Genomic DNA, 24,148 nt, shown 5'->3' on the forward strand with positions numbered 1-24,148 from the left:
TCCGTGAGGAGCAGGATGGAGAGAAGGAGGAAAGGCAGGTCCAAAGGTTATTCTAGGCCAATAAGTGGAAAGAGTGGATGATGATCATTACTGTTCACTAACCCTTTTTTTACAGAGATGGCACTGTTGAGCTGCCACTAAGTCCCTTCTTTACGCCTCCTTTACATGTTTACACAGAACCAAATGACGGCTTCATTCCACTCCAGTGTGTGCTTTTAATAGGATCTGGCATTGTGTAATCAAAAGAGGCATCTCAAGTGTGACGTTTAACATGACAGCAGCCTCTCTGTGACATATAACATATGTGTCAACAGCCATTTCTAAATAATAACAGTGTCATTACATGTCAGTAACAAGCATTAACTGTCCCTGTTATATGTCAGCTGATCTTGTCCTCTGCTCGGAGGGCAAGGAGCTACTGAATCTTATTGTTTGTGTGCATTTACAGCCACTGTTCTTCTCTGAGTTAGCCACTAAATGCTAACAACTGCTGTTTAAATCTCCCACAGTGGGTTGCACATTTAACATCACTTTCATCTTGCCCAACTGTCCTGTTGTACAGACGCCATACCTCCTGTGGAGACCTCTTTGCCCCCCCCATTCTGTGATCATACAGCATAAACAGAACAGGGAGGTACAATATCAACACAATATTCCCGCCTTGAACATGCATGTAATACTGTAAAGTTCACCCGAGAGCCGGCAGCTCTGTGGTCATGCCTGCTGACAGGATTTCTGATAAAATGATGCCTGAAGTTCACAAAGTGAATCAGTTTGGCATGTTGTAGCTAATTTACCCACAATATAATGTCCATAATAATATAATGTCCAATAACTGAAGTCCTGATTCACTCCTGAAAAAGTGGAGAGGTAAGGATGGTATTAATTCAACAAATATGAATCCTACACTAACGTCAAAGATAATGAATGTTTGGATCTATCACAGAACAGCTCAACAGTTAACATCACTATAGAACACTAGATCCCATTTAGGGGACATTTTTATCATAAAGTTAAAAGATGTCTGAGGAAAGATGTATTATCCAACACACATCAAATTTAAATGCAATATCAGGTAACTGATGTTAGTGATATCCAAGGAAGATGTTTTACATTCTAAATGTTAAAATAACAATACTAACTACTTCAAACTGCCATTCATTGATCACCATTCAGACAACACTACCGCTGGCAGAGGGGCAGCTTGCTAACAGTGTGAAGTACAGCGGGTTGCCAGGTCATCAGATCAGGTATCACTCATATCCCACTCTGTCACTCCTCATCAGAAAAGCTCATTTCCAGAAAACAGACAAACTTGGCAACTCAGCACAGGGCTAATGTAAAAGCTGTGAGGAGTTCAGATTAAAGCTCAGCAGTGACTCCTAATGGACCAAAACATGAGGGGCACATTCAGAGTGTCTTAGAGCTGTAATGGGGAACTTTTATAATAATATATTTTGTCAAATTTACTGAAACTGTCACTATAACCACACAGTATTATATGAATCAGATAAAGGAAATCATGTTTATTGTGCCCCCTCTCTAAACTCTGACTTTCTTGCGGGTGCATGTACGGCACAGGCAGAACTCATCATGAGGTCTTTTTGCCCTCAGCAGCAGTTTGAGGAGCGTGAGTGGTGAGGTGAATACTGGTCTGGGTTTCTGGGATGAGCTGAAGCAGCTGGGCTCAGACAGGACATAAGGGACACTCTGGGTCTCTGCTGTGGACTATTCAGTGAGGGGCAACCTGGTTGGTTTGTCGAGATGGACCTGGGGGCCAACAGGCTGCAGGCTGAGAAGTTCCAGCAGGTCTCCATTGTTGCTGTGCTCCAGGTGCAGTTTTTCACATGAGCCCAAGAGAAAAGACAGTCATACAGACGAATCCAGCAACCAATTTGTGTTCGGCCATCTAGCAGCGCCATTACTGTTGTGGCAGTTGACTGCTGCCTGCTGACAGTGACGGCCATAGATACAGTATCAAACAATAACGCTATTATGTTATGGTGACAGCAGTATGGGGACTTGGATGTTAGGCAGTGGCCCCCAGTTACTGATGAAGGGACTTTGTTTGGATGGGGATCCTAATGTTATTCAAATTTACATAGTACATATAATCAAGTGATGAAGTGCTGTAATGTAACGTTACTAAAGTTACTGTACGAGTTAATGTTAGCTAGCACAATCAATAAAGAGTTAATCATTACAGACCACTTACATTAATAAAAAATAAAAAAAATAATACAAATGAATGTTTTATATGTCAAGATTATGCCACCTACAGGTCTCTGATAGAGGGCCAGAATGACCTGAGCTCCTCATGGGTTGAGCAAATATTGCAGGCAGAAAATTGTACCCTTCTCAGTACAGCTTGCACGAGGAGGGAGATGCCACCGCAGTAATGGTCACCTAATTAGTTCCGGTATTTCCCAGGATTCCTGTATAGGTTGGTGTGGAGATAAGGGTGGGGCCAAAAGATTGGCAGAGGTAAAGAGGTCAGAGATATGGTTTTAGGGGAGCAGGCAGAGTCTGGCCATGGCACTACACTGTGAGCACCACACACTTTACACACTTTATATTCACCATACTAATAAGGTGGAGGCAAAACTTTGTTATTTATCTGAGCTAACTCTTTATCTTTGTGTTTTGTTGATGAACAGTTTAAATATATCTCTATCAAAAGAAAATAGCCTGAGATAATTGACAGCTGGCACTCATTATTAAGCATTAAGAAACATCACTATCTGCTGTTGTTATTTATTATTTTAGTTACTATTTACTAGTTACTAGTGCCTTTTTTAGGTCAGTGTTGCTTTAATTTTCAGCCGTGCTTTTTCAGTAATGTGGGAATCATCAGGAGGAAAGATCTCCTGCTAATAAGTGCTTGGAGAAAAAATCTTAAACCTGTTTTTTTTCCAAAACCTTTTCAGGATCTGAAGCTGTCGATTGAAACGTGTCGGATCTACAGTCTGTATCACTCCCTGCACCACTACAAGTATCACACCTTCCTGCACTGCAAGAAGGAGGTAAGGCTGGCTGCTGTTCAGCGTGATGATGTTCTGTAGTGTCATTTAGCCACTCACCAGCAGCCGTCTTTTTTAAGACACATAAAAGCTTCAAAGTTGACAGTTGGGTATTTACAGAAGGATATTATGTTGGAGGTCAAACATAGAAGTCTCTTCAGCTTGTCATAATCACAGACTGTATTTCAGGCTTCTAACCACAAACACATTCAAAAACCCTTTGACCTTAAGACGAGGGAACCGGAGGTGCTGAAATGCTGATTCATCCCTGGGTTTTAGGACTCGTTCCTGGGGTTCTCCATTGGTTTTTGGCCTCTCAGCTCAAAGTCCAGAGTTAGATGATCATTAAAATTAGGTGGGAGAAAAAGTTAATGTATAGATATCAATATCGATATTGGTTATTAGCCAAATGATTTGTTATATCAGCGTGTCCGCAAAATAATCTATTATGATGCATCCCTAGACTACATTCCTCTCAACAGTGTGACTGACTTCATGATGGAAGCAGAAAATGCCGTCCTACAGCAGAGAGGGAGAGTAATGATTCAAGGAGATAAAGACTTTTGACAGATATCTGACTGCTTCACTGCAGCGTGGCAGTCCTGGAGCTTTAAGGTTTTCTTTAAGTCCTTTGGGATGTGAAGGAGACTTTGTTTTTCTTTAAGTAAAATGTGCACTCCATCTTTAACCCTTAGGGACTATTCTGCGCATTTTATGTGCTTTTCATCCTTCATTTTTTGATAATTTTGGCTGTGTTCATGCATATGTCATAGATTTTGGCAAGATTGCATATTTTTTGTTTAATCTTGGAATTTCCAGCTTTTGCCTTGGAATTTGTCATTTTTAATATTCTCCACCTGGGGATGTCATTTTTACCACAGCACTTTAGCACATGGAGAAAATACATGCTGTTTACACTCAGTGCACTGTCACAATCAATGTTGCTGCTAATCATTGACATATTGTGTGATTGCTGTGATAATCAAAAAAAATTACTTTGCATTTAGTATATTGAAAGCAATTCGTTTGTGTGTTTTTTTTCCAATCTAAAGACATAGGCACATCATGACAAAAACCTGGCATTTAAAGCATTTAAAAAATAAAATAATTTGATATTTATAATAAGAGCTGATGTTGGTTAAAATTTTTTAAAAAACAACGCATTTTGTGCACAGAGCTATATGAGTGTGTGTTAATTAAAGTGGATTTATTTTCAGAAGAAATTAGCTTCAGAATCCTCAAAATTTTGACCACTGGCTTTTTGAATTAACAGCAATTACTTGTACTTTTACTTTAAATGCTTACATTACTTTAAATGAGTACATTTAACATAACAAAATTACTTTTGATACTTAAATTCAGTAAATATTACTTTAAGACTTTTACTCAAGTAATATTCAAACAGGTGACTTTAATTTCTACCAAAGTAATTTTTTTTGTGAAAAAGAAAAAAATCTGTTCTTTAATTCAAACATGGCTTTCAGGTACTTCATCCACCACTGGACATGTGTGACTATGCCCTAAAACATGTTTACACAAAGACGGTCGTGTGAAAAAGCGTTATCTTATCTGAGAAGGGGAATCATTATTTTACCTGTAGTGAGTCATTAACGTTTGCTGTCAGGACCGCTGAAACAATTCAATTCAATTTAAGTTTTTATTTATAAAGCCCATTATCACATCACACAGTTTGCCTCAGGGGGCCCTTAGACCCTCACATCATCTAAGGAGAAACTCCCCCCCAAAAAAACGGGGGAAAAAATGGTAGAAACCTCAGTAGTAATGGACATAAAATGAATAAATGCAAGATATGATAGCCTGTGATGCTACATGCAAATATGGAAGGTGCTGATAAGAGCCCCAAGCATATATTAATAGTGGAGGCATGACGCCTCCTGTGCTGTGACTGTAGTTGGACTGCAGTTCATTTATGCTTTGGAATTTGATGTATGAAATCATTTGGCGTTGTCTTTGCTGCTCTCCCACTAACACAGAAATAACTCACTTTTAATTATAATCCAGTTGTACAGTCGTGTATCTGTACTGTTCTGGTTTAGTTTGGTGCAGAGCTGTGTTCAGGCCGTGGCTGTGTGTGTGTGTGTGTGTGTGTGTGTGTGTATAACTGACGTGTTGTGTTCTGAGCAGACGGACAGCATCGAGCAGGCAGCCGAGGACCCCGGCCAGGAGGAGGTGGTGCAGCAGTGCATGGCTAACCAAGGCTGGCTGGAGAGCCTCTTCAACTCCTTCATGGAGCTGCTGAGCCTCAGTGGAAAGGCCTGAAGGAGGAGCTGTGTCCTCCACCCGCACACACCCAGCCGCAGTATTAACCAGTTGGAGGCACCTGGAATCTGTGAGAATGAAGAATCACACTGCAGAAGCTGTGCGGACGCTGCAGGAGTGTGACGGCTTCACTGACAACAGCCGCAGCTGCTCTGTTTGTCGAAGGTTTAACTTTTAAGGTGTTCGTTTTTATTATTGAGTCCATTTTAAAGAAGCTCTTTATTTCCATATTGAAAAATGGAGGATAGTGAACCACGTGAATGTGATGGATTTTCCTCAAAAGGGACCACATGATAATTTGGTCAGCACTTCAAAAGAGATTTTTTTGTCAAGATCTACAGAATATTGACAGACACACACAGGTTGTCTCTACGTACGTATTGACGACTGCTTTGTATAATTTATACAAGGACATTTCCAAAAAGGACCATCCTAAGATGGGATAGTTTGCTGTGATTATTTTTGAGAAAAGTTTAAAAGGGATATACGTAAAATGGCCCGCCTGCTTCTCTCTGTGTGGGAGGTCAGTCTGGGGTTGAAAGGAGGACTATGTGATAGTCTGAGTGGTTTGAGCTGCCTCACACAGGAAGCAGTGAAGACTGATGGGAAATGTATTTAAAACCAAGCTGTGTTTTTCTGTTTGTTCTTCAAAAGACAATGACAGAGGGGATTTAATGCCTGTTAAGACGTGGAATGAAAAAAATAAAGCACGACTTTCTTGAAGGAAGTGTGAGGTGAAATGATCCAAAAGCTTAAATGTCAGTGTTTAATGTTAGTCATTTTTATCTGTTTGTTGTTGATTGATATTTCCTATCATTTGACCTCTCAGAGGATATTCTTGCAGAGCAATTTTGTTGTTTTGATGTGTAAATACTGTACAGCTACTTCATTCTCTAGTTCCCAGTTGCTCTTCTGTACATGAAATTCCTGTATTTGACATAATGAAATAAAATGGTTCAAATGACAAAAGTGATGATGAATAAAACACCTTGTGCTCCAGTCATTTCACAGGAACATATGGATCTGAGCTGAAACAGAGACGCTGCACGAAAAGATCCACGAGGCAGCAGGTCAATCCAGTAGGCTTCCAGTTTGTTCTCAACCCTTTTAAATCTGAACAAATTGGCTTGATTTCTTTCAAAAACAAGCAACTTCAGGAGATATTACTCAAAAATGAGCAAAATATTATTAAAGTGCAAGAAAATTACCTGATAATTAGAAAGAAAAAATGAAATAGAACATACTTTTCAATATATATTTATGATCATTCTAAATTTAGATTTTCTAAATTTTTTACCATGGACATTTCTTACCATGTTGATCATTGCCTTGTTTTCATGGTTTTGAAAGAAATCAACCCAATTAGCTGAGGCCTCAGAGGCTTAAATACTCACAAAATAAGCACAGCAAAAGAAAAGTGACACCGGTCTGGGTTTCAAAGGGTTAAAGAAGCAGCTGTGGTCTTTGTTGAGAGAGACGCAAAGGGAATAGCATACTTTTACATACCTGGGGAATCTGTTGTGGAAAGGGCCGTGGTGGAAAGTCTTGCTCCTGATATATTTTGCACAACTCATGATGCAAATCCTGATCAACATGACATCTGATCACAGTTTTGAACATGCTTATAATGCAGTAGCACAGTGGCTCCCCACTGGTCCACATTTCTCTTTAGTCATTGGTTCAAGGTCCACACATTAGATAAATTACCAAATCTTCAATTTCGTTTCATAAAATGTAAACAAGAAGCTGGCTTATAACACAAATAAACATAAATGGCACTTCAAAATAAAAGCTCTGAGCCAGAAATACGTCACTGCTGTAGGATACTGTTTGATAACACCTGAACTGTGATGATTGCTTCAGTCAGGCATGTAGGCGAGGGCCAATGAGCTGCTTCAAAGTCAGAGGTAGGCCTTTAACTAACTCTTTTGTTGTCTTGTGTACACTATCAAGCTGCAGTCAGAGAAAATGTGTGCACTTGCACTTTAAAAATGCCTATCGTATGGCACATGAGAGCATCCACATGCGTACATCATATTGGTGATTCTGGCCCTGGTGATACTTGATATCTGATTGAAACCATATAGAGTGGAATCATCCCTGAGGGTGGCGGACAGGTCAGGAGGTCAGCAGAGACACGAGGTTTCACTCTCCGTCTGCTTTGAATACACAGTCAGCTTTACTGAAACTCTGCAGTGAGTCTGGCTGCTATATATTTTTTCAGAGTTAACATTTTAGCCTGAGGGTGACAACATGATCTGCACAGTAAATGTCATGTATTCCATGTGCACCAGTGGAGATTTGAACCTGGAGACCTGTCTAAGACATTTCCTCACTCTCTGCTGAAGACATGTGGGGACTGAGCTCAGATACAGGTAACGTGTGCAGGTGGAGGTGGCCAGAGTAAATCCAGGGCTTACAGAGTGACGGAGGGAGGGAAGGTGTGGAAGAGGACTTAGAATACACGGCTATTGTTCAGACGCTGTGTGTGTGTGTTTGTGTGTGTGTGTGTGTGTTCACTTCTCTTTAACACCAACCAACAGGTGAGTGCAGGACCTACTGAAACACTGAGCTGCATCACTATGGTAAATTCTTTGGTTTCATTTCATTTCCAGTAAATGCTTTGATTTCAACATTTGCATGTTAAAAAAATCATCATCTGAAAACTATTAGTGTCAAGTAAGCATTTCAGTTCTCTTGTGCTCAGTTTTTTTTTTTGGTTCAATGGACTGAAGTAACATTTAGTTTTTCACAGCTGAGTTAATAAGAAAATGACTTTGACTGATGTTACATTTTAAATGAACTGTGCAGACTGTTTTGTGTAATCATTTGTCTTAGTGTGATCAATTTGATTATTATTTGATCACAATTAAATAACCCTTTAAAACCTGAGCAGAGTTTTAAAGGGTTTTAAAGGACAGATTTTTATTTCAAAAACATAGAAAGAAGGCAATGAGGAACGAAAGAAGAAATGGACTCAAAAGTTAGCAAGAAATTGACTAAAAAATACAAGAATATTACCCTTTTTTTTAAAATGATAAAGTTAAAAAACAAACAAAAAACAACATCAAGGAAATGAACAGGAAAAAGTGCTTAAAAATTATAATAATGTAACATAATTTTAATTTAAATTATGTTTAGGAAATTATACCTTTAATATATATATATATTTAGGATTATATATATATATATATATTACATACATACATACATACATATATATACCTTTTTTCCTTTCTAAAAATAATTTTCTAAATCTACTAATTTCTTGCAATTTGTGAAACATTTTCTTACCAAGTTGCACATGGCGTTTTTCTCTGTTTTTGGGTGAAACTGTCAGAATGATGATAGAAATGATAAAATGCTGAAATGGGTGATGCAGGCTCATCATTTCTAAGCTGTGTGCCGTTTTGTTTTGGGGATTTTGGGGCTGCAGACATGCTGTCAGACATGGAGAGGCTCATTGAACTCATCGTCCAGGGAGACCAAGACTCTGTCCAATTCCTACTGGACAGCTACAACACCCAGGTCACTGATTGTTGCCATGACTACTGCATCAGTGTGTAACTTGAAATATTCATTTTGTGTTACCATGGAAACAGTCTGCAGGATTACAGTTGGTAACATAATAACTTCCCATGAACTAAGGTAATAATAATCAGCTGTGTACCGCTGTTTAGCATATTCCTGAGCTGTGAAACATGAGTGGAGGGACACAATAAGAGCAGGCATCAGAGGCTCAGGGAGAATACTGAGCTCCTGTCTGAGGCACCTTTCTGTCATCTCTCTCTCCATCTCTGTGCTGCCACACCCACTATTGCTCTACCACTAATTCAAACATTTCAATAAGCTTTATTGACATCAGTGCCAGTATTCATTATTTGCAAGCTAAGTTACACATTTATTAAAACACAAAACACAATAATGACAAGTTAACAAATACTTAAATGGTAAATGGACTATACTTGTACTTGTATATATTGACCACTCAAAGTGCTTTGAACACCACATGTCACATTCACCCATTCACACACACACACACACTCACACTCCGATGACGCAGCATCAGGAGCAATTCGGGGTTCAGTATCTTGCCCAAGGACACTTCGACATGTTGCCTGGAGGAGCTGGGGATTGACCCCCTGACCTTCTGATTATAGGACGACCCGCTCTACCTCTGAGCCATAACGCCCAAAACCTTAACCTTTGTGAAACCTGAGCAGATTGGCTTAATTTCTGCCAAAAACATAGACAGAAGGCAATGAGCAGCTTAACAGAAAATGACCCAAAGATGAATAAGAAATGGCTCAAAAGTTACAGGGAAATCACCTGAACATTTTTAAAAAGAAAAAAAAGAAAGAAAGTGTAAAAGAACAAAAACACAGATTTTTTTTTACTGTAACCTAATTTTAAAAATGCAATGATAGTCTTCTTTAATTTTTTTTCTTTCTTTTTTTTTTTTTTTAATTTTTTTTTTTATTTGATAGTTTTCCAATAATTCTCCAAAGTTTTCTTCTTCCCATGTTTTGAAAAAAATCAAACCGATTTGCTCAAAGGTTTAAATGCTTGTGAAAGGCATCTGAACGATAAAGCTGATGTAGATCCAGGTTTCAAAGGGTTAAACAATGACGTAAATATAGATACATAATTTATGGTCTGCAGTAGGAGACGTATGTTTTTTCTCAGGCTGCAGCTGATGGAGCTGTTGTCCAGCTCCCTCCCAGGACGTATGGGATCAATATTTGAGTGTTGGAGGATCTGTGAAGGATTTTTTATTACAGAATACACGGTACACCCAATGAGGAAGTCTCTCTCTTTCTCTCTCTTTCTGTGTGTGGTCTCTGTATCTGCCCACTGGGGCCCCTCCTGGTCCTCACCTGTCCTCACCTGTCCTCACCTGTCCTCTCTTGTCTTGCCTCTGCTCTCCCGCCTCCTCTTCACTGTCTGGTGTAAAGCTGCTCTTTAAATGCATGGACCTTGACCCTGCAGTGCCTCCAGTCCAGCTATTATACAAAGTTGTTCAATTCGAGAGGCAAAAAAAATCAAGAGGCACTCTCTGGTCCCTACTCGAAGCAGGTTTTGAATATGTTAGCGTTCCCGGTGGAAAAGTGACAAAGAGAGGTGTTGTAAATCGGCTGCGTTTATTATATCTGCAGGGTTTGTGTGTATTTTTCTGTTGCATTGTGTTGTCGTGTGTGTCCTGCAGCTTCCTAACCGCTTGTGTTCTCCTGTTTCTCTGCAGCATGCACAGTGCTTCTTTTTCAACACTGAGGCACAGGAGAGAAAAAAGGTCAGTACACAATCAGATGTCTGTCCCTCCTCCACTTTGCCCTCATCCCCTCCAGCATCCTATTTCTTATTTTACATTATTGTCTTTGTGTATACCCTCTCAACATTTTTTTGTCAAACTCTCAGCAGTCCATGGTCCAGCCTGCTTCTACTCTCACACTGTTCCAGCTCTCATCAACCACCCGTTCAGCCTGCTGCTGTCTGCACATTTAATAACACTCTCCTATTATACAGCAGCCTTCACTTAGAAATATTGATCCCTACATGTGATCAGATTCTTATCCCAAATCCTAATCCCCAAATCCTCAATGTAGTTATCATTACGTAATGAGTGTTGCCACATGTACAGCGTATTGTTTTTAATCATTGTAAATTGAAAACTATAATCAAACCTGATCTGAGTCCAGTGGTGGAAGGAATATTCAGATCCTTTACTTGATATAACTTATACCGCACTGTAAAAGTACTCTGTTACAAGTTAATGTCCTGCTGTAACTTAAGTAAAATTAAGTAACTCAACTATACTTAAAGTATTAAAAGTAAGTACCCAATATAGAAAAATCTTTAAATACATCCAAAAACCCCTCAAAATTATTCAAAAATATTTAAAAAAAAACTTAAAAAAAGGAAAAAGAACCCCCCCAAAACTCAAAATTAGTAAACAAAGAAAAAAACATAAAAGAAACCTCTCAAAATTCTAAAAAAAAAAAACCCAGTCAACTCAAAATTATTTTTAAAAAAACTTGAAGAAAATGACTTAAATATTTATCAGATCAGTTGGCCATTAATTTTCTGTGAATCGACTGACTCCACAATCCTGTGCTTTTTTTTTTACTCTCATTGTGTGTTTTATCTGGGCTTTATTTAGACGTATGTGCTTTTATTTTGTGTGTGTGTTTTTGTGAAGCACTTTGTGGCTGGTGTCTTCAAAGGTGCTATATAAATCAACTCTACTTGCTTGCTGATTGATGAATCAACTAATAGCTGCAGCTGTACCTGTATAAACTGATTATTTAATTTATAGCAAAACATCATATTTTAACTTATCTTATGTGTTTGGCCACTTGACCAACCACCACCACACACACAAACGCACACTCTGTCACAGCCCGATGTGCGCTGTCGTCATTACAGACTGCGCTAAAATGACCCTTCAGAAGGAAGGAGCTCTGCATCCTGCATGCAGAGTTTCACATGTTTAAAGTGTGTGCATTAAATAGTTGTTTGTGACTGATGAAGATGTTGAGGTGTCTTCCTTGAGATGTTCTGCCCTGTGATTGGACTGCTGAAAGATGATGTTCTATGATGCTTAACAGAAATGTTTGAACGCAACTGCATCTGTCTCTAATGCTGCCATCTCAATCTTGTCTTTTACACATGCATATCTGTCTCCGGTCATGGACAAACTGACTGCAGCAAAGACGACTGGAAGAGGTAAATAAGCAGAGAGAGAGAGAGGGTGAGCTGACTGTGAGTTCAGTCTGTATTACAGTAATCTGTAAGAGTACCGTGAATGCTTACTCACTCCCTGTGTGTGTATGTGTAATCATGTCTAGCTGTGTGTTGCAAAGCTGCTTGGACACTTGATGACTCAGCATGTTAACCGTGTTAACCTTCACCTCTAACTGATCCTTCAGCAACACTAACTAACCTGCACTCAGGAGAAGTTTGCCTTTTCATTTGAACCCAAACCATGATCCTTGTCCTAAACCTAACAGAGAAAAGGTGAACTTCTCCTGACAGCAGCCCACCTTGTGTACATGGGCGGATTATGAGACAATGGGCCCTTGGGCACAGACGTGTAAAAAGCACCTCCACCTCTCCTACACAGAAGCAGCATACATAGACTTTGTGTTTTTGCCTCCTTTAGAATTTGTGTGTGTGTGTGTGTGTGTGTGTGTATATCTTTGGGGTCGTTTTGTGTCTTTAGATATTTTGTATTTTTTTGCAGTTGTTTTGCATCTCTATTTGTGGTCTTTTTTTGGTCATTACATGTTACAGTAGACTGACATTTTGCAGATTAGATTTAGTAATCTGTTGAAAATAAATGCAATAATTAGCAAGTGAAATAGGTGTACTGTGAAATTTTAAAATTGGAATAACCAATTTTAACTTTTCTTAACAGAGCAGTATCTGATTATTAGTCATGACGATTATTGCTGATAAATGTTATATATTTTGCATTGTTTTTAGCTCCTGGTGAAGACATGATTTTTAATTTATTCATTTATTTTAAGAAGGGACCCTGTGCATTAATCCACATTTAAAGAAATGTAAATGCAGCGGAGTTAGCTGTGGAGCTAGTTTTCATCAGTAGTCCACTAAAATAATAATAAAGAAAATGAAGATGCAATATGTACAATGGCTAAGACAAACAACATTAAGATAAAAATGCACAAAATAAAGTTAAACATTTAAGCATTTACAATACAATTTGACAACATGAACAGATACAATCCAAACAGCAGATGATGCAGGCACAGTGTGAGTACAGTCAATTTAAAATGAAGTAAAATTAGGTTAAAATCAGTGCCGACATTGTTGGTTGTCAATAAACCATTTCTTAACATTACAATTGAATGAATTATACGTTGAGGACTCCCTAATTGATGGTGGTACTGTGTTTCATTGATGAGATGCTCTGAAGGAAAGAACAGCCTGGCTGAGGTGGATGGTGCATTTTGCCCTTGCACACCGCCTGTAGCTCTGTCTGTTGCTGATTTAAATTATCCAGTTGTCCAAATATGTGCGATAGTTCCAAATATGATCTACCAAAATACAAATTAACATAGCTTAAAAGAAAACAGATAGCCTGAAACTATTTAGGGTGGGAGGAGGTGCTGTAGATGTGGAGATGGCAGCAGGCGACCTGTGCATGATGGCTTTAACTTTGTTTTTCATGATAGAGGGAAATGAAATGTAGTTGCCTCAGCAACAGTGAGACATACTGTATCTGCAGTCAATATTTTGACTGTGAAGTGACACCTCAGATTCCCAAATCAAGTCAAACTGATGCACAGTTCAGATAGTTTGTATTAGAACAGTTATCCTCTCACTGTCAGAAAAGCCTAGTATCACAATATAAGAACTATCCAGCGATACAATGGCCCTAATATAATGCGGACAAAGCGACAAAGAGTTTGTAAGCATCATGTGTCTGCATACAGAGAGTCATCTTGTCAATGTAATATTTGACTGTAGCCATTTCATCCAACAACAAATACATTACAAAAACATTTGAAAATAGCAAATCAATATTTTGCTTTTCCTGTCCTGCTGATAAGAAGATGGAAACGTCAGTGCCCAAATTACAAAATGTGTCTTTATGTGTATTTTGCAGCTGACAGTGCTAACTTGTGCTCTTGGTTGATCAGTTCAGGGAGAACAAAGTGAGGGAGTGTGCTGCCGACTCTGATTCTGACGCTGACTCAGACCAAGATGAACCTGATCTTATTCTCCGGCAGGTAGGTATAAGGTTGTATTTGTGTGTGTGTGTGTGTGTGTGTGTGTGTGTGTGTGTGTGTGTTTGAGTGTGCGTACATTTTAATACTAATTGTAAGAACTAGTCACTGGTTGTTTGGAGTGGATGTTGGGCTTGGGCGGTTTAGTACACCAGGGATCTGAGAAATCCTGAAGGTGTCATTTTCAGGTATATAGAGGTGATATACTGTAGTGCGCAGGATGAGGCACTAGAGGTCTCTCTCCAACGGCGGGACATGCATTGGAGAAAGATGACGACTGCAACTGGTGGGGATAACACTCCAGGTTTAGTAAAATAAAAAGTTTTTTAGAGCTGCAGTAGCTATTGTTGTCCCTCAGTTTCTTCTTTCATTTTGCCTCTTTTTCTTCTCCTACTGCTCATTTCTCACCCTTTATCTCTGTAACATGTCACTCTTTTTATCCTTTATTGTGAAATGCAATCATAACAGAACAAAAAGAGAAAAAAAGAGAGGTCTGGCAGAAACTGTGTATACAAATGTGTGTGTGTGTGTGTGTGTGTGTGTGTTTGTGTATGGTTGTGATTCTGGGCTGTGAGTGAGGATAGGTTGACAGTATATACACACATACATACACATCTCTGTTACATTTTGATCCTGATGTGTGTGTGCAGCGTCTGGCTTCAGCCCTGCTGTCCTTCATCAATGCTCAGCTGCAGCCAGCCGTGTTACGGGTTTGCCTGCATACGCTGCGTATCCTGTCCCGGGACCGGCGGGCCCTGGGGTCCATGGTCACTGATGGCGCCCTTTTTACCTTGGCACACCTGGGAGGCATCAGCCCACAGCAGGTCTGCCCAGAGCAGGAGGAAGAGAAGACTGAGGAGAAGTCAGTGAGAGCACACAGAGGAGCAGTGTGGAGCTGTGAGGATGCTGCACATGCTGATGCTCCTCCACCTCCTGTCAGCTCCGTAGTCTCCCTCTCCTCTCCTGTGGCGGTTGATGGTGCTGCCATCACAAGTGGCTCAGTTCATCATGAGTGGAGAGGTGATGGAGGTCAGCTGGTGCTCACTCGAGGAAAGAAGGACACCCGGGAGGAGAACAGTGAGGAGGAGGAGAAGGAAGAGGATGGGGAGGCGTGCAAGAAGGAGGCCATCAAAATCTTGTGTAATGTCATCTACAACAGTCCCAGGGCCCAGGAGAGGGCCAGTAAACTCAGGTGACACTTTTGAGAACTTAAGTTCAAACATTTTTTAAAATTCATGTCTGCTGAAACAATAATGAAGTTAAACAAAGCCTAGCAGTGTGCGACACTCCATGTCAGCAAGAGCTGAGCTCCAACAGCTGCTTTGATTTTGGATGCAGCTCCAGGCTGGCAAAATACCTGAAATACCCAAGATACCAAACCTTTTATTTCTTTTCACTCTTTTGATCTAAGTGTAAAAAACCTTCAGGCAGCTTCACCAGCAGCAAATTCTATCGGCTGCACTTAATAACTGCTAATGTTTTGGTAACAGTTCAAATATTAATTTGTGCATGTTCTCACTGCAAGCTGGCATCTGAGGGAAAGGAACATCACTCTGTAAAGTTGTCGGTGGACTGTGTTACATCAACAAGATTAGCAGCATACAGCCAGAAAGAAAAGGGCAATTCTTTTTTTGTTGGGCATAAAAATTATGTTCATGTTATTTCAATCATATAATAATAAAATATATTTTAAATAAATAAAAGGTATATTCTAACTGTTTTAGTAAATCTGACATCAAATGGAATGATAGGCTGCAACCTGTCGCCTTTGGGCATCACATATGAACACCAACATTGATTAGAATTGAGAAGAAGCTGATTTTGGGTTTGTTGAGTACTCTGACACGGACTGGCATTAGCTAATTGGCTATGTGATATATGGACATGCAGACTTAACTAGTATATGTTAACTAATAAGAAATCTGTTTTCTTTGGTGTATAACCATCTTAAAATAAGAATGGTTGTGTTTTAGTTACCTTAGAATGAGCCGTTATCTACATACTGAGAAGGTCCTGGTCTATGGAGACCACCAGGTTGCGTGTTAGTCGGCTACTGTAGTTATAAATCCCTCCTGGACAAAAATACTGATTTTTTTTTTTTATGTGACACTGCTTTATTCAGTGTTTTCACTGGTTTAAGTCCATTTGTTTTGGAGAGGAGGAGACCTCTGTGGATAAATCAGCTCCTGCTAAAACCCTCCTGAATGTCTGGATCTTAAGTTAGAGAAAAAGGTGAGCACACATTAGCAGGTGTTGAGCAGGTGGCCTGTCTGTGATGTGATGTTTTATTCACCTGGTCTGTTTGTACTGGAGAAGAAGTGAGCAAGGCACCGTGTGCTGCTCCTAAACTGTATGTGTGTGCCGTGTGTATAATAGGGATATGTGAAAGATTCATTTTGCCTTTGTGGATTGTGTGAATCGACAAATTATGAAGAAAATTATTACTCACAAAATTAAAAATCTGAAATTACATTAAAATAAATCATCCAGTTATACTCAAATAATATTATGTATTCTATAACACAATAAAGTGGTATGAATGATGCTCATCAGTTGCTGGCCAGTCCCTTTTCACACTGATTCTCTTGCTGCTGTTTCCATGGCAGGCTGCTGCAGGGTCTGTGGGGGAGTGTGAAGCAGGGGCTGTGTAGCAGCGTGCCGTGCAGCGGTCACTTCTACAAGCTGAGATTGCTCTTCTTACTGACAGCTCTGAGGCCTGAGCTCCGGCTGCAGCTGCAGCAGGTAACATGCAAATATAATTTGTTTTGTTTCTATTAAAACAAAAACAAAAAATAATTGGATAATGTGATCTCAACATTTCCCAGAGTTTCTTATGATCGTTAGATGGAAAATGTGCCAGGTATCTGATGTGACAATCATCAGATAATGCATAATCACTGGCAGGTGTATCATAACTCCTGTCTGGCAATAAAACTGATCTAAATAGTCTACTGCAGCTGCAACCACATGAAAAGTCTCTGTAATATCTTTGATCATTATGTTTGTCTCATAGGAAGGTCATTTAAAGGAGCTGATAATCACCAGCAGACAAAAGGCACTGTATCAGTTATATTACTGTAGGGTCTGAGGCTTTCCTTGTGATGCTCAACAGTACTTTACAACATAGTGACCTTAAAATAGAAATAAGGACTGTCTGCTGAACATAGATTATTATCACATCATAATCTGAATACACTGATTACAGGAAGACCTGAAGGTTTCCTGTAATCAGAAAGGCAACTCGATTACCATAAAACAAAGGCACAATAACAAAATACTCAGTAGTGGAAGAATGATCAAGTCTTTCACAAAAAGTAGCAATACAACAGTGGAGAAATATTTTATTACAAGTTAAAGGCTTGCATTAAAATATCTTACTTGAGTAAAAGTACAAAAATATCTCAGAATATACTCAAAGAAGAAAACATAAAAGTAGTCTACTAATTATGGAGAATAGTCCTTTTCAGAATATTACATAGGCTACTGTATTATGAATGAATAAATGAAAGTCACCTTGTTTTGTTGACAAACAGGAGTTATGATACACATCAATGAATAAATGAATGAATGAATTATATTATTGTGTCACGCAAACAGTTATGCTCACTTTTTTACGCTCACTTATTTACTCGCTTAGTGGAGTAAAAAGTACAATACTGTCACCAAAACATAGTGGACTATATTATCACAATTAAACATCAGAATGAATTTTTCAGTATACAGCATATATTTGAAAATGCCACACTTTGTCAAACACTGAACAGAAAATCAGTCACAAAATTCTCAATATATAGTATGCAAGTAGACGTGTAATGTTGTGCATGACTTCAGTCTTTGGCTCAGTTACAGTGAAACGTTTTCTTTGGTCAGTCTCATGATGTGCGGTGTATTTGTCGCTGTCAGGAGCGTGGGGTATCCGTACTGACCAAAGCTCTGGAACAGTGCCTGGCGGTGAGCTGGGGGGAGGGACATGAGGTGCTGAGTGACAGCACAACTCCTCCCATCTCCATGGCGATGTCCCAGGATGTCATTGAGATCCTCAAGACACTCTTCAACATCACCCACATGTCCCACAGGCAGGAGCCAGACGAGGTGACTCCTTTAATATGTCCCCCCAAATAGCATAGAAACAGCAGAATCATATGTAGTCTAACATAGCAAAAATAAGACATAGTTTGGAATGTCCTCTAAAATAGTACAAAAAAGTCATTGTATAGTATGTTATCCAAAAGAGCACAAAAAAGTCAATGAACAATATGTCATCCAAATTAGCTTCTGTTTTAAACAGCAGCTACTCTTCCTGGGGTCTCCATTATTTTCATTTAAAATATTTCATGTACAAGATTACATAAATACACATAAAATAAAATAAAATAACATAACATAACATAACATAGCATAGCATCGCATCGCATCGCATCGCATCGCATCGCATCACATCACATCACATAACATAACACAGCATAACATAGCATAACATTCATACTTACACAACAATCAAAAACTCAAAAACTGTCTAATCTATAGTATGTCATTTAAAAATAGTCAAAGTCAAGTCATAAGGGGTGACTGAGTTGTCTCACCTTTAAGCCAGCAGCAGAGGTAGTGAAATCACCAAAACAGTGCAAACCACCAAGGGAGATTTAAAAATCAGTAGTTGGCGGCTAACTCAAAGGAGGAGACCAGAAGCCAAAGATTTAAGAGCTCCTTACCCTCCGAACAGAGGATGAAATCAGCTGCCAGATAACAGAGATGGTAAATGATTGCTATTAACATGTTATGTCCCACTGGAGGCTGATGCTGTTGTGTTTAACTTTACCCCTCTTTTGCTTCCGGCATGCCGGCATGCTGTCTGTAATCACACACTGGAGCAACACAATGCCACAGTTGTTTGCTTCTGTAAAAAGGCAAAGGCAGAATAATGATGGGACTTTGCAGCACCTCTACAGCACCATTTCTGTGTATTGTACTCAACAAAGTACATTATTCTGCAGTGACAAACCTCTCATCCTCTGGAGTATCCTCACACTCACCCAGCCGCTTCCACAGCCCCTATCCAGGGGTTTGGTTCTAGAGCCAGTGCTTCATCGTTACGAAAGTGGTACCACTCCTTTTCTTGCACCTGGCTCTCCCTCCAAGCCCTGTCTTTACCTTCTGCTGAAATGGCAAAGCACCCAACCTGTATGTCCAGTATTGCCATAGATGAGTCCACAAGGTGAAGGCTCCAGATCTCGTTGTGCTAAACTCAACTGGAACCCATGGGTTTTATGCCATGTCACCAGCTGCCAAAAGATCCAGAAAACACTGCATCCAACACATCCCACAGTGTAACTTAATAACAAGTAAATGGACTGCACTTGTATAGCTCCTTTCATCTCTTCTGACAACTCAAAGACCTTATGTCACTGGGCGCCTGGTGACTCAGTTGGTAGAGCAGGCGCCCCATGCACAGAGGCTGTGTCCTCGCCACAGCGGCCGTGGGTTCGAGTCTGGCTTTGGCCCTTTGCTGCATGTCATCCCTTCTCTCTCCCCCCTTTTACACTGTATCTGTCGTATCAAATAAAGGCATTGAATAAGCCTAAAAAATATATCTTTCTACATGTCACATTAATCCATTCACACACACATTCACACACTGATGACGCAGCCGTGGGAGTAATTTGGGGTTCAGTATCTTGACCAAGGATACCTGGACAGGCACACTGGAGGAGCTGGGGATCTAATTGTTGATCTTCCGATTAGTGGACAACCCACTCTCCCCCCTGAGCCACAGCCCTCAATAGTATCTTTCATTAGACCCTCCAAAAAGCCTACGTCAGACTTGTACTTCTTCCAGAGCCAATGACTGATTAGTGTTAACCATGACAAGTAAACTGACCTTTTCATGTGTAATCCCCCCTGGAGTGCCCCTTTAAAAACTGTGTGTTTTTCAGGAGGATGCTGCTCTGTATCGCCACCTGGCTGCTGTGCTGCGACACTGTCTGCTGCTGTCATGTGATGCAGAAGACAGGCTGGAGGAACTCCAAGGGTCAGTTTTACACCTTTAAACATAGCTACATTTACTTAACAAAATCCATCTGATGTAAAGGGTGAAGGTGCAACTGCAGCCTATAAAAGTCAAAGCCAATACCTCAGTGAAAAGAACACAGATCATTATTATTGTTATTATTATTTTTCATGTGATTATTTAAAAAAGTTTTTCCTTCTCGCTGCAGACACACTGTGAATATCCTGTCAGCTCTACCGCTGACGTGTCTGGACGTGCTGCTGTCTGTCTGTGTGGACCAGGCATCCCATCAGTGGGAGGGAGTCAACATGGACTGTGTCCACGCACTGCTGCAGTTTATGGACAGACGTCTGAACAGGGCAAGTGTGCGTTGAAGTAAATATGCAGGTGTCGGGAATACTTGTTGTCACCTGAATGATAAATACTTGTATTTTAGCAAACATTTTCTATGCTCACTTTATTGAGAACATGTGCTCATGTGTGTTTTATACATACAATTTGGTTGGAAAAAAAACATTTCCAGTTTAGACATGGTCATGTATTTCAGGTCCAGTTGACTCATACTGACTTATGTGAACGTGCTTGGCTTTAATGTGCTGTTCCACAGGGTCAGAGGCTGAAGGAAAGACTAACGCCTGTACTCAACCTGCTGACTGAGAGCTCTCGGGTACACAGGGAGACGCGGCACTACTTACGGCAAAAGGTAATGTCTTTTCTTATTGCATTTTGCAAAAGTGCAGTGAATATTGTGAGCATCACTCTCACAGATACAGCATCAGGAAATGATCCCCCTCAGTCTGCAGCAATGTCCTACAGTTCAGTTTAAGTGCTGCTCTAAAAGCTGATGCATTGACCCTGGCAGTCCAAACCCCTCAGTGCTTTACCTTAAAACTGAGTATTAATCCTTTGAAACCTGTGCAAATTGGTTTGATTTATCTCAGAAACATAGGGAGAAGGCAATGAGCTATTTAACTTCATATGGCCCAAAAAAGAACTAAAAATAGTAAAAAATTACAAGAAAATTGCCTGAAAATAAGCACAAAACAAACACCAAATATTTATATTATATGTATTATTTTATTATCATATATTATATTTTTTAGATTTGTAACATAATTAGAAAATATATAATTATTATGGTTACACATATAACTTTCTAGACATTTTCCCTGGTTTTTGATAATTTTCTAATTATTTCTAATAATTCTCCCCCCTTTTTTAAAACTATTTTTCAGGCCATTTTTTGTCACCTTTACTAATTTCTTGCAATTTGTGTCATTGCCTTTTCCCCCAATGTTTTTGAAAGAAATCAAACTTGCTCAGGTGTAAAAGGGAAGTGTGTGAGATGCATCTGAAAGGGTTATGAACTTTTTTTCTAAACTTAGGTGTAGACTTAGAAACTGGATTTGAGTCCACCTCAAAGTGTTTCTCTGACATCAGCTCCAAACTCTGGAATCGATTCCTACTGTCAGATACCATACAATCATTATTAGAGCATTTTTGCATTGTTGGCAGCAAAATAGGGGAGACAAATTGTTTATTATTAGTACAGTATTTATGACTGTGGATGAGACAGAGGAGTTATTGTAATGCTTATAACATGACAGGTGTTCCCCTCCTGTACTGTAATATGCTGCTAAATTTTTGGCCTTGTGGTTCAAATAAACGAATCACTTTTAGTCAGAGAGGGGGGCAGGTTGTAGTCAAGTGTAATCATCAGTACATAAAGTTTCATAGACATTAATAAAAACTTTGCATTGTCTGGTAACTTTAACATTGGGACAACACTACTGACCTGTCATCTGACCCCATGTCTCAGCGCAGATTTTACCTCCACTGAGGGACGTTGCCATCCGACCTGAGCAGGACACCACAGTGCGGGGCCAGCTGGTGCGCCTGATGACCCATGTTGACACGGATGTGAAACACTGTGCTGCTGAGCTGCTCTTTGTGCTCTGCAAGGAAAATGGTATTTAGTTTACTCCCCTATTTTTGCCTCTTCCTGACAGAAATGTTTGGGGAGGCTCTGGGTAGATTGTCATGTCTTGTTGAACTCTTGAAGGCGTGACTGATGAAAGCTGCAGCCATGGTTGCTAAAAGATGATTGTCCTCAGTGCTTGAGAGCATTTACCGCAAACATGAACAAGTGGTGAATTTACAGCTCACAACTTCATATAATACACTCTTTTAGTATTTCTGATGGAAAAAATGAACCAGCTTCAGCGTAGTTAGCATGAACTTTTTGTACTGCATGTTGCTGCCATCCTGAGCGTCCCACTGAACTTACTTACAATTTTTCCCACACGTTTACCTCAACTAAAACCAAAATGTTCTTACTTTTGGTGCATTTTTGGGGTCATAGGTCAAATCGCTGAACATGCTTTATTGGTATGCTCTATCTATTTATTGAGAAACCAGCTGAACAACTACATACAACTACTCAACTCAACTTTATATGCAAAGAGTACCAAGCAGTTAAGTTTGCATGTTGTGTCCCTTCACAGTCAGCCGCTTTGTCAAATACACGGGGTACGGCAACGCTGCAGGGCTGCTGGCAGCTCGGGGACTGCTGCACGGCAGGAGGAATTCAGGAGACAGACAGAGTTCTTCTCACTACTCTAGTGACTCCGACTCAGACACAGAGGAGTACCGGGAGGCCAAAGCCAGGATTAACCTGGTGACTGGCCGGGTGGAGGCGGAGCAGCCTGACCCGATGGAGGGCATGACGGAGGAGGAGAAGGAGGCGGAGGCATGCCGCCTCATCAGCATGATCAACAGACTGTCACAGTGAGTGTATAATTCTGATATTACCTATAATGTGGCACAAATCTGCTTTGGAGGATCACAGAGAAACTAATGAGACTCTGTCTAACAGGGACCAGATTATCCAGCCCATGGGTGTGACAGCAGAGGGCAGACTGGCTCCTCTCTGGGGCCAGATGAGAGGCGGCACACTGGAGGAAGAGGAAGAATCAGAGGAGGATTGTGATCTGACGCCACAGGGGAAAAAAGACAAGCACATGGAATAAAATGATGTAAACCACAGAAATAATAAAATAGTTTTATTGACGTAAACTGGGGAGAGTAGACTTAGCGAAAAGGTGAAAAGCAGTCTTATTTCACCACCTGATTCTAGAGCAAATGTCTCCTGCTGTATTACATCAGTAGTGAAACACTGTTAAATCAGATGCTCCAGCACATGGCTGCAGGACATTCACAGTCAGTGACATTGTTTGAAACAGACATGTTACTGCAGTCCTGCACTGTGTGAGGTGTGCTGCTCCAAAAGTTCAGAAATCATTTCAGCTTTGAATGCAACCAGGAATCGACCTTTTGCTGTTGCTTTGTTTGTTTGTTTTTTGTTTTGTAGTGTTTTCATTCATCCCACAAAATCAGCAGTCTATGTATGAAGTAGTGACTGAAAAGGCTAACGCAGAAGAAAAAGTGTATATCTTCCTGTCCTACATTCTTGAATAAACAGATATCATTCAGACTTTTAATGCTCAAAAAGTGTTGTAAACCATTTGTTGAAAAACAAACATAAGTTACACATTTTCACATTTATATGGGCATTATTTCATATTTTAACTCAAACAATAGAAACACATCTCTCTTTACTCTTCTTTTTTAGCTTTTGGAATAGAAAAACAAAACCTCAACATACAAAAACCTCTCAAATCACATTTGCTCTCCTGCACTAAAGAAAAAACTTTGTACACACTCTGGGTTTCTGCTCTGAACATTGTTTGTATCATTTTATAATATACAAAATCATTAAATTTTGTGGAATTGGATTTTAAAAACATGTCATTAGAGTGGCTGTGGCTCAGAGGTAGAGCGGGTTGTCTACTAATGGGAAGGTTGGGAGTTTGACAGCTCCTCCAGGGTAACATGTCGAAGTATCCTTGGGCAAGATATTGAACCCCAAATGGCTACCAATGCTGCACCATCAGAGAGTGAGTGCGTGTGAATGGTAAGATATGAAGACTCTTACTCGTAACAGAGTAAAGTAAGGGATCGGAATACTACTGAATACTGAATATTACCCCAATTTGACACAACTTGTCTAATCTCTTCTAGTCTAATATGGA

The 24,148-nt window shown here is 39.9% G+C and overlaps 2 protein-coding genes across 2 annotated transcripts in view; both read left to right on the top strand.

Moving 5' to 3' along the window:
• The window catches only part of prr12b (proline rich 12b), a 47,312-nt gene extending 41,114 nt beyond the window's left edge, over window positions 1-6,198 (top strand). The window contains exons 16-17 of the mRNA XM_042504911.1: window positions 2,928-3,023; window positions 5,166-6,198. Of these exons, the coding sequence (XP_042360845.1) occupies window positions 2,928-3,023; window positions 5,166-5,300 (231 nt within the window). The 3' untranslated portion in view covers window positions 5,301-6,198. The remainder of the gene's footprint in view (window positions 1-2,927; window positions 3,024-5,165) is intronic.
• A 2,540-nt stretch (window positions 6,199-8,738) lies between these two features.
• On the top strand, window positions 8,739-22,848 carry LOC121957152 (synembryn-A-like). Its single transcript, XM_042505674.1, has 11 exons — window positions 8,739-8,828; window positions 10,543-10,590; window positions 14,701-14,874; window positions 15,121-15,242; window positions 16,657-16,792; window positions 17,954-18,142; window positions 19,984-20,078; window positions 20,266-20,416; window positions 20,665-20,760; window positions 21,882-22,026; window positions 22,562-22,848. The coding sequence occupies exons 1-11, from the start codon at window positions 8,739-8,741 to the stop codon at window positions 22,846-22,848; spliced, it is 1,533 nt and encodes a 510-aa protein (XP_042361608.1).
• The last annotated feature ends 1,300 nt before the right edge of the window (window positions 22,849-24,148 follow it).

Source organism: Plectropomus leopardus, chromosome 17 (genome assembly GCF_008729295.1).
Source record: "Plectropomus leopardus isolate mb chromosome 17, YSFRI_Pleo_2.0, whole genome shotgun sequence".
Lineage (NCBI taxonomy): Eukaryota > Metazoa > Chordata > Actinopteri > Perciformes > Serranidae > Plectropomus > Plectropomus leopardus.